Source organism: Notolepis coatsorum (assembly GCF_963971535.1).
Source record: "Notolepis coatsorum genome assembly, chromosome: 2".
In the NCBI taxonomy this organism is placed as follows: domain Eukaryota; kingdom Metazoa; phylum Chordata; class Actinopteri; order Aulopiformes; family Paralepididae; genus Notolepis; species Notolepis coatsorum.
Window position 1 is genome coordinate 54744279 of NC_140166.1, and position 18299 is coordinate 54762577.

The 18299-nt window shown below is 48.3% G+C and overlaps 1 protein-coding gene across 1 annotated transcript in view; it reads left to right on the top strand.

The window, feature by feature from the left end:
• Window positions 1-18299, top strand: part of niban2b (niban apoptosis regulator 2b) — a 146168-nt gene that overhangs the window by 73164 nt on the left and 54705 nt on the right. Inside the window, exons 4-6 of the mRNA XM_084308151.1 lie at window positions 993-1121; window positions 3658-3763; window positions 15263-15430. Of these exons, the coding sequence (XP_084164277.1) occupies window positions 993-1121; window positions 3658-3763; window positions 15263-15430 (403 nt within the window). The remainder of the gene's footprint in view (window positions 1-992; window positions 1122-3657; window positions 3764-15262; window positions 15431-18299) is intronic.

The window sequence follows — 18299 nt, forward strand, 5'->3', positions numbered from 1 at the left end:
CACCTAACCGCCCATTGTTTTGTATTTCTAATCAAGTCCTCTAGAGCAGCATTTTCTGCACTTCCAGATTCCAAGCTGTTTTTGTCATTGACCATGTCAAATAATGGAAAGCACTTTTTTGTATATCAAATCAGCCTATTGTTCAATATAGGGAGGTGTAGTCTGACGTCGCTTTGGACCGCCCGCGAGGTCCACCCGTATAGGGATTTATCATTGGGAAAATGGATTATCGGCTATTGTAACAATTCTGCCTCATGAATATTGAAAAGCTTTCCATTTTTGCACAAAACGAGTTCCCTTCTATCACTAACATTATTGTTAAAGCATTTTTGGTTGAAATAAAATTAGGCGATTTTTTTTTTACAATTTAATTGCGAATATTTTCATGTTGAGCTATAGATGGATGAATACGCACAGAAAGGTACACCATGCCAATGTTAATGCTTTATTTGTTTTAAACGAGACGATTTAGAAATGGTCAATGGGGAATTACATTGCATTTTCAAGATGGTGGACCGGCCGGAAACAGCAATAACGTTATTGTCATTGAGCATCCTGATGGCCTGCGGATAGAAGCTTCTTCTGAGTCTCTCTGTGCTTGCCATGAGACTCCGGTAGCGCTTAGTTACTGTGTCTGTAACTAGGCTTGAGTAAATTGCAATGAACCAAATGAGAATATCAATACTTTTGTTTTATCTTTGACTGTGAATAACACCATCATGCTAAAATTGACCACACCTGAAAAATCTAAGCAAATGAATAAATGAAAGATGATTAAACAGAAGGTTTTGTAGATACAGTACTGAATTCTGCCATCCGGACACATGCAATTTGAAATATGATTATAGAATATAGAACATCAGGCCTAAAATGGTTATGCGATTAAAATGTGATTAATTCGATTAATTAATTACAAATCCTGTAATTAATTAATTAGATTAAAAAAAAATGTATCGCCTGACAGCACTAGTTATTTCATTTTTACCCCTCAGACGCCTCTGGAGAACAAGTCCATCTTCTCTGGAGCTCTGTTCCAGTACCTGGAGGAGAGCAAGAAGTGGAGGAACCGCTTCCTGTTCGTCCCGGACTCCTACAACGTCAACTACTACGACAGCAAAGCGGTGAGGAAAGACAACTCATGCCGTCATCCTTTCTTTTAACCCTTTCACTACCACACTACAGAAGGTTAACCTTTCACTACCACTACAGAAGGTTAACATTTCACTACCACAAGGCTATGTGGCGTAGTGGGCAAGGGGCTCGCCACGAAATCTGGAGACGCTGGGCTTGCCTGTTTGAGCCCAGCGCTCCACATTTGCTTTCAGTTTAACTGGTCGTTCATACTAATACACATTGGCCGTATTAGGGGGTGGGAAACTGATGGGTGGGGATCGGGCGTTGTGGACAGCGACTCCTACAGGTCGGTTGGTGCGCCTGCGCAGTAGAATCAGGAAGTGTCAGGGGCAGCGTGAGCCTCCCACGCGTTACTCCTCGCCACTGAGAGATCGAGCTGCGCAGGTGAAAAGATGCGACTACTGTTACCTCAAGTACCGGAGGGGACTTGTGCTATGTATGACTTAGTCCACATTGCAGCCGGCTTGTGGGAGGCAAGAAACAGCGTTCGAGACAGGAGAGGGTTGAATTGGATGTTACGAAATTGGGATGGGAGAAAATATAGAAAATGGGAGAAAAAGTGGATACAAAAAAAAACATTTCACTACCACACTACAGAAGGTTAACATTTCACTACCACACTACAGAAGGTTAACCCTTTCACTACCACACTACAGAAGGTTAACCTTTCACTACCACACTACAGAAGGTTAACCTTTCACTACCACACTACAGAAGGTTAACATTTCACTACCACACTACAGAAGGTTAACCCTTTCACTACCACACTACAGAAGGTTAACCTTTCACTACCACACTACAGACGGTTAACCTTTCACTACCACACTACAGAAGGTTAACCTTTCACTACCACACTACAGAAGGTTAACCTTTCACTACCACACTACAGAAGGTTAACCTTTCACTACCACACTACAGAAGGTTAACCTTTCACTACCACACTACAGAAGGTTAACCCTTTCACTACCACACTACAGACGGTTAACCCTTTCACTACCACACTACAGACGGTTAACCTTTCACTACCACACTACAGACGGTTAACCTTTCACTACCTGGTAGTGAAAGGTTAACCTTCTGTAGTGTGTTAGTGAAAGGTTTAACCCTTTCACTACCACACTACAGAAGGTTTACCCTTTCACTACCACACTACAGAAGGTTAACCTTTCACTACCACACTACAAAAGGTCAACCCTTTCACTACCACACTACAGAAGGTTAACCATTTCACTACCACACTACAGAAGGTTAACCCTTTCACTACCACACTACAGACTGTTGACCCTTTCACTACCACGCTACAGAAGGTTAACCTTTCACTACCACACTACAGAAGGTTAACCCTTTCACTAACACTACAGACGGTTAACACTTTCACTACCACTACATAAGGTTACCCCTTTCACTACCACACTACAGAAGGTTAACCATTTCACTACAGACTGTTAACCGTCTGTAGTGTGTGGTAGTGAAAGGGTTAACCCTTTGTCGTGTGACAGTGAAAGGGTTAACCTTCTGTATCGTCGCAGTGAAGGGGTTAACCATTTGGCAGTGTGGTAGTGAAAGTGTTAAACCTCCTCATGACAGTATAGTTCCTAGAAGTTGAGTTGATCCATTTATGTATTTATTTTAGGTGTGAAACCGTCTCATTGCCAACATGGCCTAAAGAATAAGTGCTCCGGTCGCGTGAATCCTTTCGGCAACTGGCTTGTCCTTCCGCGTTCCCGTTTGGCGCTCTGATTGGCCAGGTCATGTGACATGTGCGCCCAATAGCGTCTTTGCCCATTTCCGCGTCGAACAGCCTGCAAACTACCTGGTGTTCTATCGCCCTGCTCTAAGACAAACTCTAACCTTAACCAACTTCGAAAGAGTGCCTAAGCTTAACCGTGCAAAAACTTGCCGTCCCACGATTGGCGCTCATGTCACATGACTTGGCCAATCAGAGCGCCAAACGGGAACGCGGAAGGACAAGCCAGTTGCCGAAAGGATTCACGCGCTCCGGTCAGCCGACACTGACATGGTCGTTCCAGAGCGCTCCGCTTTTAGATGAACCCTTTCACTACCACGCACTACAGAAGGTTAACCCTTTCACTACATCACACTACAGAAGGTTAACCCTTTCACTACACACTGTTAACCGTCTGTAGTGTGGTAGTGAAAGGGTTAACCTTCTGTCGTGTTGTTAGTGAAAGGGTTAAGGCCATGTTTCACGTGATTTAGTTCTCTGCTCGTGTGTCTGACCCCCTGTCTCCCCTCCTCTCTGGTCTCTGCTCGTGTGTCTGACCCCCTGTCTCCCCTCCTCTCTGGTCTCTGCTCGTGTGTCTGACCCCCTGTCTCCCCTCCTCTCTGGTCTCTGCTTGTGTGTCTGACCCCCTGTCTCCCCTCCTCTCTGGTCTCTGCTCGTGTGTCTGACCCCCTGTCTCCCCTCCTCTCTGGTCTCTGCTCGTGTGTCTGACCCCCTGTCTCCCCTCCTCTCTGGTCTCTGCTCGTGTGTCTGACCTGTACCTGTCTCCCCTCCTTCAGTCCCACGACAGGGGCCTGCCCCCCAAGGGAACCCTCAACTGTGCCGGCTACAAGGTGCTGGCCTCCATGGAGCTCTACCTGGAGCTGATCAGCAACAGTCTGCCAGGTGAGGAGGAGGAGGGGGGGGAGGAGAAGGAGGGGGGGGGGAGGGGGAGGGGGAGAGGAGGAGGAGGAGGAGGAGGAGGAGGAGGAGGAGGAGGGGAGGGGGAGGAGGGGAGGGGGAGGAGTCGTAGAGTTGTATTACAGAACAGAGAAGGGTAGGGGGTGAGGGTAGAAGAAAATGAGGAGAGAAGGGGAGAGGAGGATGGGACAGTAGGACAAGGGATCTCCTAACCCAGTGGTTCTCAAACTAAGGGGTCGACTCGTGACCCAAATTGGTTGCCTCATTTTATAAATGTTTATTGATAACATAGTGCTGTAATTAAATGTTCTAATAAATATGCATGATCAAGTTCAACAACATGTGCTTTTATTTTGATATTCCTTAATTCCACGTTTAAAATTACGCAATACATTAACACTTTGAGTGCCAAGGGTCCGGTGCCCCGGAACCCCGTTGCGTGCCAACACCCACTTCAATGATAGAGCTCTCATATTTGCGAACGCATAAACTATATCTTAAATTATGGCTATGTGTATAATATGGCCGTCGCTTATCAATGACTTGTTTGCAGCCAACATTGTCGAAATGGATTGTTTTTTAATCGGTTCATTTCCGTTTTATACCATTTTGAAAAATGCTCGTTTTATGAAAGTTCCAGAAAATTTCTGAAGATTCTGTGATAAACGCCCTTTACTGGAATACACTGGAATACACAAAAAACAGTCATTTTTCGGCCTATTTATGAATCGTTTTCAAATAAACGCTAGATTATCGATAGTATATGTGTACTTATGTACGCTAGGGAAGCAGGCTGAAAAATCTATTTATCTATTTCCTGATCAGCACACACACACACACACACACACACACACACACACATACACACACATACACACATAGGGCCCACATTGATATATCTGTGAAAAAAGCTCTGATTATCCCAAGACTGGTAAAATAGATTCCTTACCTCAGATCAGATGTTCTCCAAAAAGAATTATTCCAATTCCTGATCGCCATTCCAAATATCGATCGTGTTTACTGATCCAACGCTGGGTACTGGAAACACACATTATCCGCTGTTCTGGTGGTCGGCGATGACTTCGATCGTCTCGGGTTACTTGTCTGACAAGTAAAATGTGGAAGCAGGACTTTTTTTTCTCCATGCGTTTCATTCAATCCAATCCAAAGGGGTGCAGTACCATCCGGAGAGACGATAGGGGGCGGTATTTTCCCAATGTAGCTCAGAGAGAGTTCCAGTGGTAACGTGGTTGATGAAATATGAATGGAAATCGCTAATCAAAAACGTGATCTCTCTGGCACTCAACGGTTGGCATGAACTAACGAAAAATCTCATCGTTGGCACTCAAAGTGTTAAGTGTGGGGTCCCCAAAATAAATCCTAAATAAAATGGGGTCGTGGTATGAAAAGGTTTGAGAACCCCTGTCTTAAACGAACCGAGGTAGAGGTTAGGGCGACGTCATCCACTAAAGAAACGCTTACTTGACTACTAGTCGTAGAGGAGAGGACTTTGTCAACCGATTTGATTAGTTGATTTGAATTGACAAATCTAGTGCTTCCCAGAGATGTCCGTATACATTCTCAGGGAAAAAAGCATTCGGCATAAAAAAAAATAAACCTAATTGACCAATGAATGGACTAAGAGGGGACAGCCCTTGTAGAGGACAGGAAGCTGAGGAAGATGACTTATTCATTTACACAAGGCAGTTAAAATGATTTCCTCCTGCATATACCTCCTAGATACACATAGTTTGAGGTCAGAGCCCAGGGTAGGGGTCTGGGGACTTGCGAGGGTACTTTGGTAGACTCAGAGACCCGGGGATGCATTCACCAGCTCACAGCTGAAACACGCTTTCCTGTTGGAAGACAGGGATCAAACCTGTGACCTTTACCCTCTCTACCACTAGGCCACCCTGTCACCCTGAGGGAAGAATCGGGTCAGGAAGGAAAGGGAGCGAACACCAGGGAAATGAGAGGTGGTGTGGGTGGGGGGTGGGGGGTAACTGCTCACCCAAATGTCATGTTTAACCCTTTAAACACGAGAGCAGAGAAAACACTATTCCTCCCAGAGTGCTGGGGTCTGTTTAAACTATCCTAGAGTCCAGGCACGCCCCCCCCCCCCCCCCCCCCCCCCCCCCCAACCCCTCTGTGCGGATTAAGCGCATGATTCAGAAAACATGTGCCGTAGTAACAACTTGCTGATCTGTGGGTCTGGGTCAGTTCGCTTTGTACCACGCATCGCTCAGCACATCAAAAAGGTCTCGAAAGTGTCGACTGTTTTAATTAAAACAATGAGAACTCGACTCACTGTCTTTATGTTCAAATGTTAAATTGGCACCGTTAATGAAAATGTTCTACTCTAACCCAGCTCCACTTATCTGTGCGTGCATGTGCATGCCTAATGTATTTCCAGGTGTCAAATTTAGATCAGCCGTCACGAGGATCAGACGCTAATGTTCTCTGGGAGACGATGCTGATTGATTGATTGATATGAACTCGAACTTTATTAACAGATTGCAGAATGGGTACAATACAGTACAGCTCAATACACACAATTGCTAAGGGGATGCAGACCAGAGAAAGACTTTCGTCTTGTTTACACCAGGGTCCCCCATTTTCAATTCATCATGCTACTTCTGACTGCATGGTTTGTCTCTCTGTGGTTTTATTAGGACAACACTTGACACCCATGGTCTCATCAGTAGCGTGGTTGGGGTGGAGCTGGACTGTCTAGCGATGGTGGGGGAGAGGAGGAGCCTTGCTAAGCTCCAGGCCATCAGGGACAACCCCTCCCACCCACTATACACAGACTTGGCTGACAGGAGGAGCATGTTCAGTGCCAGGCTAACACTCCCTAAATGTAGCACTGAACGGCACAGGAAGTCCTTCATTCCGACAGCCATCAGACTTTACAATGAATCACTGTGCCTCACTGCATCACTGAGCACAGGGTGACCGTTACCATCTTCCTGGACTTTTACTTTTAAAACAACACTGTTCAATATTACACTTACTGTAGACTTCTGTATATTTTTTACTGTATATTTTTTACTGTATATTTTATTCTATTCTTAGGCAATTTGTTTTGTTATTCTTATTCGTGACTTTGTTCTGTCTAAATGTTTAATGTGAGCGATTTGTAGTGTTGTGAAGGGCCAGATTAAACCGAATATATATATTTATTTATATATATATATTTAATTGTATTTGTATATTCTCTAATATTCCCTGATATCCCTTGTATATTCCTTGTACAATATGCATTGAATATCCATTCTAGCCTACTGAACATCCCATAATAGTCTCCATTCTACTATTGGTCGAGACCTTGGTGCCAGGCTGCCATACCCCTCAGACCCAGTTCAAACGTACCGCTCGACATGTACGAACAAGTCCTAGTTCCGCGTAGGAATTTGGCTACCGCACCACTAATGGGACTATTTGTTCATAGTGCGTATATATACTGCGCTACTAAAGTAGGACTTTCTTTTCAGTCCAGTTTCTTACCCTCCAATAGAGTCACAGACGTAAAGCCTCCCCGCGATGCCACGTGTGGGAGTAAGGCCAAGTTCGCCTACCATCGGTATTGAGACATCGTGTATATTAATATTTGAATAGTCATATTTGGCACTATATCGTCGAGTTGGACGTAGTCTATTAAGCTAATAATAGTCTGTTAATATATAGTGCTTCGTGCGGTGAGAATACTACCGTAGTCAGTACCCCATCGTTTCGGGCAGAGAACTGGCTGCTTACCCAGGGTGGTTGACCCTATGTGAAGCTGCACCCGAGGAGCCCCAGAGCCGACGAGCGAGTGGACCTGTATACCGGATTATTCTACCGACGACAGCCCGCCTTCCCAGGCACGGATTATGCTTTGGATACTTTGATTATTCCATATAGATAAAGACCCCCGACACTACCGTGTGTTGGAACCCCCCCCCCTGGAGTGGACTAACCCCCTCTAGTGTATCCAGCCTATAATCATTAAAGTATCATTGCTGTTATTCCTTAACTATTCCAGGTCGTATATTTACCACCTGCGCCTTCAGAGATTGGACATTATCTATTGATATACCGACGAATACTCCTTGCCATAAAAGTGCATACTATTTCAATTCATAAATGTAATTAAGTGATTAAGTGTTTAGTCTACACACCATCGCTGTGTAGGCAATAAAGACCTATTTCTAATTCGTACATTTGTGTTGGATCCGTTTCATCTACGTGAGAGTGTTCATGATAATATATTTATGCCGTGTACTGGGTGGCCGAATATTAAGTACAAAGGTAGTGGTAGTAAGTATCATATCTAGTAATACAGTCAGGGAATTGTACCCCTCAGTTACAATTGGTCCTTCGAGCCGGATGGTAATTAGTGTAATATTAATATAGTGTTATTAATATTGAAATGGCCTATTATGAACACTCCACGAAACGATCCTCCTAACCAACGCCCGCAGCGTGAACGACGGCTCCCTCAGTACTTAGAGGCTTACGCTGTCAGTCAACAACCTAGTCTTCTACTAACAGTAAACGCGGTAAAACTAGAAAGTAAAAGTATGTCTAACCCCAACGCCCAGACTACCCCGACCATAGAGGCCCCTACGGGCTCTAATGTAACTGACCAAGTTCACGGTGGGGACCAGTGGGAACCAGACATGACTTCACACCCCGCCAGTACTGAAGAAGTAGTCCCCGATGAGTCCCGGGAGGAATACAACGCTACCGAGAGAGAACTCGGCACGGAAGAAGACTGGGAGAGCACCGTGGAGATAGAGCTCCAAGGCTCCGCAAGGAGTACCCCGAGGGAAGGCTCCCCTATACAACCGCCTTCTCCCAGCGAGGCAGAGAGGACCCTACAGCAGGCCTTCCTCATCAGCCTGAACGCCGCTGCTGAACGCGACCGACTGCAGATCCAGCAGCGGAGCGAAGAAGAGCAGATACGTCTAGAAATAAGACGCATTCAGATGGAAGAGAATGTGGCCCGAGAACGAGCCGGTGCTCAACGGGACGCAGAGCGCGACAGACAGCAAGCGCAACTAATAGAACAGCTGATCAGACGGACAACACCCTCTCCCTCCGCCAGAGGCTCCAGGAACTCGTCTAGACACACCTCCAGGGCGGCATCCCCTAGCCGAGTAAACAACCCTGAACTTGACCAACAGACGAGGTCTATACCCCCCACAGACCACCTCCCCCCACCGGTCCAAGCGAGACCTAGCAACCGGGAAGGAGCAGCATATCCTGTGGAGAGGCTAAACCAGAGACTACAAGCACTGGATGACCTAACTGAAGACGAAGAGGAAGAGGAGGAGAACCGCGCCCGAAGACAGCACAGTACTCTACCGGACCAGGAGGTCCGGTACAGCCCAGGCTATACTCCCGCGGAGCTGCGCTACAGACCCCCGACTCTATACACGGGTGAGCACGACGCACGACCCGCACCGAGGAACAGCACCTGGACAAGCGGGCCATGGTACACTGCCGGTACCAGCCCATACCAAGGAGCGGGAGGAGACTCGCCTAGGAGGCCTCTCCCCCAACGCTCGCCGATGTATCCACAGTCAGCGTCATACATTGGCACGCCTATGGTACCCGACTTCACCCAAGAGAACCGGGCCCAGTATACAGAACTCCGCATGTGTCTGGAGACCATGTTGGTGGATGTATTGGATGAACGCCACAAATACGCCATCCTACTGCAGCACTTAAAGGTGCCCCGCGCACATAATATAGCGCTCGCCTACGCGACTTCCACCACCCCATACACAGCAGCGCTGGTAGCATTGGACCAGAGGTATGGGCGCATATGGGATTACGTGATCCAGGAGATCCGACACATCGACCGCTTACCCCCAGCAATAGACAATCGAGCACTGGACGACCTGTCCATCAGAGTGCAGTCCCTGGTAGGGATGTTGGGAGCGCAAAGAGAGAAGGGGAAGTATGAACTTTACGCCAACTCAAATGTGGAAAGGATCCTGGAGAAGCTGCCGCCCGCTCGTCAGGAGCGTTTTAGGCGGCAGAGGGACCACAGAGACCCGAATGGCCCCGAACCGAACCTCCTCGATCTAGCAGACTTCCTGGCGAGAGAAGTCAGCAGCCTACGGCTAGATACATTCGGACGGAGCACCCCTGGCTCCAGAGAAGGAACCAGACGACTAAATGATGGAAGAAGATCGGTGACTGTGATGCACCAATCGGAGTCAGTACCGAGCAGCAGGAGCCACAGTACCCCCTCCAGAACGGAGAAGTGGAAGATAGTGTGCCCCTACTGTGAGAAAGAACACTGGCTAGCGCAATGTGACTCCTTCCCCAAGCTGAACGCGGAGGAAGCAGGTCAATGGATAAAGTCCAACAAGCGCTGTTTTCGCTGTGCGCGCTCACACATGGCAGCCGAATGCCGCTTAAAGAAAAGGTGCACCAAGTGCGATGGAGCCCATCTGGACATACTTCACGACAGTAACAGACGGCGCCCTTCACCTGCACCATCCAGCCGCAAAGCGAGCGTCATGTACATCGATCCCGCCAGCAGCAGTGGAGCCCGAGTACTCCTAAAAGTAGTGCGGGTGACACTAAGCTACCAGAATAAAGTCCTGGACACTTACGCCGTCCTCGATGACGGGTCAGAGAAGACCCTGCTGCTCGCCTCCGCTGCGGCCCAGCTAGGGCTGCGGGGAAGCAAAACCCAAATGACAATTCGGACAATAAGACGAGATTTGAAGACGATAAAGGGCGAGAATGTCTCATTCTCTATCGCAGCAAGCGGCCAGCCTGAGCGACGGTACCAGATTGCAGACGCTTTCACCAGCCAAGAAATAGGACTGTCGCGGTACACATACCCCGTCGCCAAGCTGATGGAGAAATATGCACATCTGCGCAAGTTACCGATCCCGCTCATAGACAATGCTATGCCGACCCTGTTGATAGGCTCCGACCATGCAGACCTCATTGTCCCGATAGACCGGGTTCATACCGGACCCCGAGGCTGTCCTGCAGCAGTCGAGACCCGTTTGGGATGGACTCTCCAAGGCCCGCTCGCCAAATCTCTCAACCGAAGTACAGCCACTAGATGTCTCCACTCCCGAGTCACAGAGGGAGAAACCGCACTCCTGCAACACGTAGAGCGGCTATGGAGCTTGGAACAAATGCCCTTTAAGAATGGAAAGAAAGACATTCGCTCTAAAGATGACATTTACGCCATTCACCTCCTCGAGACAGGGACCAAGAGAGTCCCGGTCAACGGCGTGTTGAGATACGCCACGCCACTCCTGCGGCGAGAAGGAATGCCTACTTTCCACGCCAAGACAGACGCCATAGAACGGTACCTGCTGAACACGGAGCGGCGCTTAGCCAAGAACCCCGCCCAAGAGAGTGTATACCGCGCTGAGATTGAGAAGCTCATCACAGCGGGACACGTCACAAAGATGGACATTAAAGAGGCTGACCAGACCACTGAATCGTGGTACGTGCCCCACCACAAGGTCCATCACAACGGTAAAGACCGCATAGTATTTAACTGCAGCTACCAGATCGGATCCCAAAATCTGAATAAAGAGTTACTGCCCGGTCCCACACTCGGCCCCTCCCTACTCGGCGTTCTACTCCGCTTCCGCCAGCAAAAGGTGGCCATCAGCGGGGACATTAAAGGAATGTTCCTGCAGGTGAGATTAGTAGAGGCGGACAAGCCCCTGTTACGGTTCCTATGGAGAGAGAAGCCAGGAGATGAGCACCCAGCCATCTACCAATGGGAAGTCCTCCCCTTCGGAACGACGTGCAGCCCCTGCTGTGCGACATTTGCACTACAGAAACATGTAGCAGAGGACCCAGCAGCGGACGAAGAGGTCCGACACAGCGTAAAGAACAGCTTCTACGTAGACAACTGTCTACAAAGCCTTTCAACCCAGGAAGAAGCCGAGGCTCTCCTGATTAAACTCCGCGCCTCATTGATCAAAGGCGGCTTTGATCTCAGGCAGTGGGCCAGCAGCGATCCGCAAGTACTGCGCAGCCTCTCCTCCGAGGACAAGGCAGCCAGCAGCGAGACCTGGATGGCTACAATCCCGGGAGAAGCCCAGGAGATGACCCTGGGATTGGTGTGGCGATTCAAAACAGATTCGCTTCACTACAGACACAAGCCCCTGACTACGGAGCAGGGAAGGCCGGCGGCGGCGCCGACCACCAGACGGAGTGTGTACACAACACTCGCCCGACAATATGACCCGCTAGGATGTATTCTACCGTACACCACCAGGGCAAAAATGATTGTACGAGCATTGTGGGACAAGGACCAGGGCTGGGACGACCCCATTCCCGCACACCTTGCATCCACCTGGAGAGAGTGGGAGATGGAGCTCCACTCACTCCCAGGCGTTAATATGCGCCGAAGCTACTTCCCACCCACGGTGAGGCCAGAGACATGTAAAATGGACTTGCACGTCTTCAGTGACGCCTCAGAGGTCGCATACGGATCAGTAGCCTACTTGCGGGCCCAAGACCAAGGGGGAGAGATCTACACAGCATTTGTCCTCGCCCGCTCGAGAGTAGCCCCGCGCAAGCAACAATCTATCCCACGTCTAGAGCTCTGCGCAGCCCTAGCCGGAGCGCACCTAGCCACGCTCATCCAACGTGAGCTCACCATACCGGTGTCTAGAACAATCCTGTGGTCAGATTCCACGACGGTACTCGCCTGGATCAAATCGGACTCATGCAAGTACAAAGTCTTCGTGGGAGTCAGAGTCACCGAGATTCAAGACTTAACCGAAGAGTTAACCGGAGAAACAGAGTGGCGCTACGTTGATACAAAACAGAACCCAGCTGACGTCATCACCCGGGGGATGCCCCTGGATGACCTCACCCGTCGCAATGTCTACAGTGACGGCCCCGCATTCCTAAGACTCCCGGAAGGACAGTGGCCCATGCCTATCCCGAGGGAAGCCAGTCCAGAGGAGGTGGAAATTAAGAAGTCTGTGTTCTGTGGATTGAGCACCGTAGCCTCCACCGACCCTAACATAAACGATTGTACGTCCATAGAGAGTGCACAACAAAGAACATTCCTGCGGTACCACCCGGAGTGCAAGTCCCCCGCTGATATGTCAGCGGCTAACTACGAGGAAGCAGAATTGCTTCTACTGCAGCGAGCCCAGAGAGACTCGTTCCCCGATGAATTGGCCTGTCTACAGGGAGGAAAGCCCGTCCCATCCGACAGCAGATTAATTCACCTGGCCCCCGAGAGCGACGCTCACACCCTCATCAGAGTGGGTGGTCGCCTACGCAGAGCCCCCAATCTACCGGATGACATTAAATACCCGATCGTATTGAACAGCCGACACAAGGTCACAGAGCTGATTATAAAGAAATACGATGAGGATGTACATCACGCAGGAGCAGAAACAGTCCTCACGGAGATTGAGGGAGTACTTAACTCGAAGCCCCTCGGCTACGTCTCCAGTGATGTGGCGGATATCGACCCAGTTACCCCCAACACACTCCTGATGGGGCGGCTAGATCCCACATTACCCCAGACAATGTACCGGCCTGAAGAAGCGAACGGCCGACGAATGTGGAGGTACAGCCAAGTATTAGCCGACAAATTTTGGAACAGTTTCCTACTGCACTACTTACCGTCTCTACAGACCCGCCAGAAGTGGGTAAAGGAGAGAGACAATTTGACAGAAGGAACAGTCGTCATGATTATTGATCAATCACTGCCCAGAGCTATGTGGCCGGCCGGCCGTGTAAGCAAAGTGATCACCAGTGCCGACGGCAAGGTCCGAGCAGCTGAAGTGCTCGTCCAGGGTCGCACCCGTCCCGTGGCAAGGCTCATAGAACTGCCTCGACTCCCAGACACAATCGATGATGACCATGACCCTACAACCCTATGACTTTGTGAAGTTGACTGACCCCTACAGCAAACCCTTATGTGTAAATAGACAACGCGATTAATCTGTCTCCGTTTAACTGATTAGGTCCGGGACCTATTCAGGGGGTGGCTGTTGTGAAGGGCCAGATTAAACCGAATATATATATTTATTTATATATATATATTTAATTGTATTTGTATATTCTCTAATATTCCCTGATATCCCTTGTATATTCCTTGTACAATATGCATTGAATATCCATTCTAGCCTACTGAACATCCCATAATAGTCTCCATTCTACTATTGGTCGAGACCTTGGTGCCAGGCTGCCATACCCCTCAGACCCAGTTCAAACGTACCGCTCGACATGTACGAACAAGTCCTAGTTCCGCGTAGGAATTTGGCTACCGCACCACTAATGGGACTATTTGTTCATAGTGCGTATATATACTGCGCTACTAAAGTAGGACTTTCTTTTCAGTCCAGTTTCTTACCCTCCAATAGAGTCACAGACGTAAAGCCTCCCCGCGATGCCACGTGTGGGAGTAAGGCCAAGTTCGCCTACCATCGGTATTGAGACATCGTGTATATTAATATTTGAATAGTCATATTTGGCACTATATCGTCGAGTTGGACGTAGTCTATTAAGCTAATAATAGTCTGTTAATATATAGTGCTTCGTGCGGTGAGAATACTACCGTAGTCAGTACCCCATCGTTTCGGGCAGAGAACTGGCTGCTTACCCAGGGTGGTTGACCCTATGTGAAGCTGCACCCGAGGAGCCCCAGAGCCGACGAGCGAGTGGACCTGTATACCGGATTATTCTACCGACGACAGCCCGCCTTCCCAGGCACGGATTATGCTTTGGATACTTTGATTATTCTATGGATAAAGACCCCCGACACTACCGTGTGTTGGAACCCCCCCCCCTGGAGAGGACACAAGGTGAGGAGACGCTCTGCAAGACGAGGTCTCTCCACATCTCTCCCCCGTGGACCGGAGAGAGCCGGCCCACAATGAGTCCACCTGCTTTCATCTGTGGTCCAAGGATCGCCGGCGCATTGAACGGCACTACAGTGGGTTCTCCTGGGATACCCTTGGCCGGACGAGGCAGCTGGATTCTACCCCCCCCCCCCCTCCTACTCCTGTCGGCTTACAAGCGACCGGATTAACCCCCTCTAGTGTATCCAGCCTATAATCATTAAAGTATCATTGCTGTTATTCCTTAACTATTCCAGGTCGTATATTTACCACCTGCGCCTTCAGAGATTGGACATTATCTATTGATATACCGACGAATACTCCTTGCCATAAAAGTGCATACTATTTCAATTCATAAATGTAATTAAGTGATTAAGTGTTTAGTCTACACACCATCGCTGTGTAGGCAATAAAGACCTATTTCTAATTCGTACATTTGTGTTGGATCCGTTTCATCTACGTGAGAGTGTTCATGATAATATATTTATGCCGTGTACTGGGTGGCCGAATATTAAGTACAAAGGTAGTATCATATCTAGTAATACAGTCAGGGAATTGTACCCCTCAGTTACATGTAGTGTAAAAATTTTCCTCGGGATGATTAAAGTATTTCGATTCTATTCTATTCTATCATTCATAGGTATGAAAGCCAAAGTGGGCAGCGCGCCCTTCTTAAAGTGTGCCACCCAGTTCCCGGTGATCCTGTGGCACCCGTATGGCCGCCACTACTACTTCTGCCTGGTGACGGAGAAGGAGCAGCAGAAATGGCTCGCCGTGTTCCAGGACTGTGTCAGACACGCCAACGACGGTAGGTCCCGACTCCCGACCCGACCCATTGATTGATTGTTTGAACAACATACAGTACAGCTCAATACACACAATTGTTAAGGGGATGCAGACCAGAGAAAGACTTTCGTCTTGTTTACATCAGGGTCCCCCATTTTCCCAACTCACAGGAATCCACACAAGAGATGACTCACTGGTGTACAGATGCATTGAAATGGACCTGCTGACACTTTATTACACAGGTGACGGTAATAGTTTGTGAAACTGAATGCCGGAGCTGATTCTGCTTCAGTTCTGCTTTAAGTCGGTCGATTTTGGAAATGGGATTTTCTTCCAAATTCTAAATACTGAAAAACATTTGGCATGAAAACGTCGCAAAGTCTTGACACGCACAGAAGAGTAGCTGTGTGCAAATCCAACCTGTTTTCAGGACTGGTGCAGGCTGAAGGTACGTGTGAAGATGACCCTGTTTGGTTGAAACGTTGCCTTTTAGTCTGCAAAGTGTTGGCAGCTGTAATCCAGCCTGTGGATATTCTTTCCCATGAGAACGTTGTCTATTTCTATTGCCTCAACCTATTTATGAATGATTGCCATATCATCATCATCGGCAAACAAAACTGCCATTATTTTACAAGGAGTTAATTGAACTGAGAGGAAATTGCCCCAGGGCTGAAACACATGGGACTAGACCACGTGTTACTGTTTCCACTCAGCCGTGGTGCAGTGGAGATGTTAGGTAAAAAAACATAGGTTGAGCAATGTGGCGGGCAAGAGCACACTTGTCCCAAATCACTGTCTTCATCGTTGGGATGTTTACAAGGGGAGAAAATGTTGATCGGAGTTGATAAGAACTGTGGGTCCTCATTGGCAGAAACTGCAGGTGGGATGAGCGTGTAGGAGCTGTTCCCAGTGAGTGACTTGGTCGGATATTATGTATACAAACTACAAAGGACGGTGAATTAATTTGAAAATGAGCCGGGGGTCCTGCCCTAAAAGCACTTTGCTGTAAATCAATGGAACTGTTGATGGATTGAGTTCAGCAGGTCTGTTCTCCCTAAAATACTCTAGTTTACTATCTCAGTATATTTTCCTGATGCCTCCATTTAGAACTCCCACCCTCTCCTGTGCCTTTTTACCCCATAACTCTTCCTCTTTTCCCCTCTGCTCCACTTCCTCTCGTCTTGTTTACTTGCATGTTTCTCCATTCCGTCTAAAGCTCGACGCCCACCTACAGTAGTTCTCTTTCCTCACTCCCGACTCTAAAGCTCGACACCAACCTAGTTCTCTTTCCTCACTCCCGACTCTAAAGCTCGACACCAACCTAGTTCTCTTTCCTCACTCCCGACTCTAAAGCTCGATGCCCACCTAGTTCTCTTTCCTCACTCCCGACTCTAAAGCTCGACGCCCACCTAGCTAGTTCTCTTTCCTCACTCCCGACTCTAAAGCTTGACACCAACCTAGTTCTCTTTCCTCACTCCCGACTCTAAAGCTCGACACCAACCTAGTTCTCTTTCCTCACTCCGACTCTAAAGCTCGACACCAACCTAGTTCTCTTTCCTCACTCCTGACTCTAAAGCTCGACACCAACCTAGTTCTCTTTCCTCACTCCTGACTCTAAAGCTCGACACCAACCTAGTTCTCTTTCCTCATTCCTGACTCTAAGGGGCCTTTCTCACTCAGGTATTGGGATCGAATCACCGCCCCGGAGTACTTTTGGGATGCGAAACGGCGCTGATTCGTTTCCCCCCCCCCCCCCCCACTGAACGGGGTCAGTTGGATTAGGTGGTCTCGGAATCGGGCCATGGGTGCGGGGGGCGTGACACACACAACGTCGTTACTTATATGCTTGCTTGAATTTTGGGCAGATAAAACCAAAACCACACTGCTGGAAAAACAAGCATGTGGAACCTCACAGCTCAGTGGATGAAAACATGAAGCCACATTACAAAGCACAGCACTTCTGGCTCGCATTAGGCCTGGCAAATTTTGTTTGCCATGCTATTTCTATACATTAGTTTCTTGTTTGAATGCATTTATTTCTATTAGACCAGTGGTGCCCAACCAGTCGGCCGTGGTCGACCAGTAGATCAATGACATGTAATATAATTGCCACGAGCGATGGGATGTTAGCTGCTGGACAGGCTAAGCTAACTAGTGTTAGCCGTTAGCTTAGCGTTAGCCATTGCTGTATACTATACTTCTTGTTCGAATGCATTTATTTCTATTAGACCAGTGGTGCCCAACCAGTCGGCCGTGGTCGACCAGTAGATCAATGACATTCAATATAATCGATGCAGCAATGTTACTAGTAAAAGGCTAAGCTAACTAGCGTTAGCCGTTAGCTTAGCGCTATCGTTAACCCTGCAAAACGCTCAAAAGCGGACTCTACAACACCATCCATTCGTGATAAAATGGGGTGGGTTATATTGACAAGGCTTGACAACAGAGGTTCAAATATAACTTCATATTTATTGGTTTATTTGTTCATTTTATATCAGCATCCAGAGTCCGCAGTCGTGTTAAGACACTTCCTGTTTACATTTTCGAACGTGACATCATCGCCTACGGCAAGCGTAAACGCTCAAAAGGCAAACCGTAAACAGAACCCGAAGCGAACCAAGACTGCAGTGTGTACACAAACTAGAGGGGGGGAGGGGGGGGGGGGGAGTTCGCACTCTGACCCGGAATGAGGACGGTACGCGACCGGTACGGACAGAATGAGTGAGTGAGAAAGGCCCCTAAAGCTCGACACCAACCTAGTTCTCTTTCCTCACTCCGACTCTAAAGCTCAACACCAACCTAGTTCTCTTTCCTCACTCCGACTCTAAAGCTCGACACCAACCTAGTTCTCTTTCCTCACTCCGACTCTAAAGCTCGACACCAACCTAGTT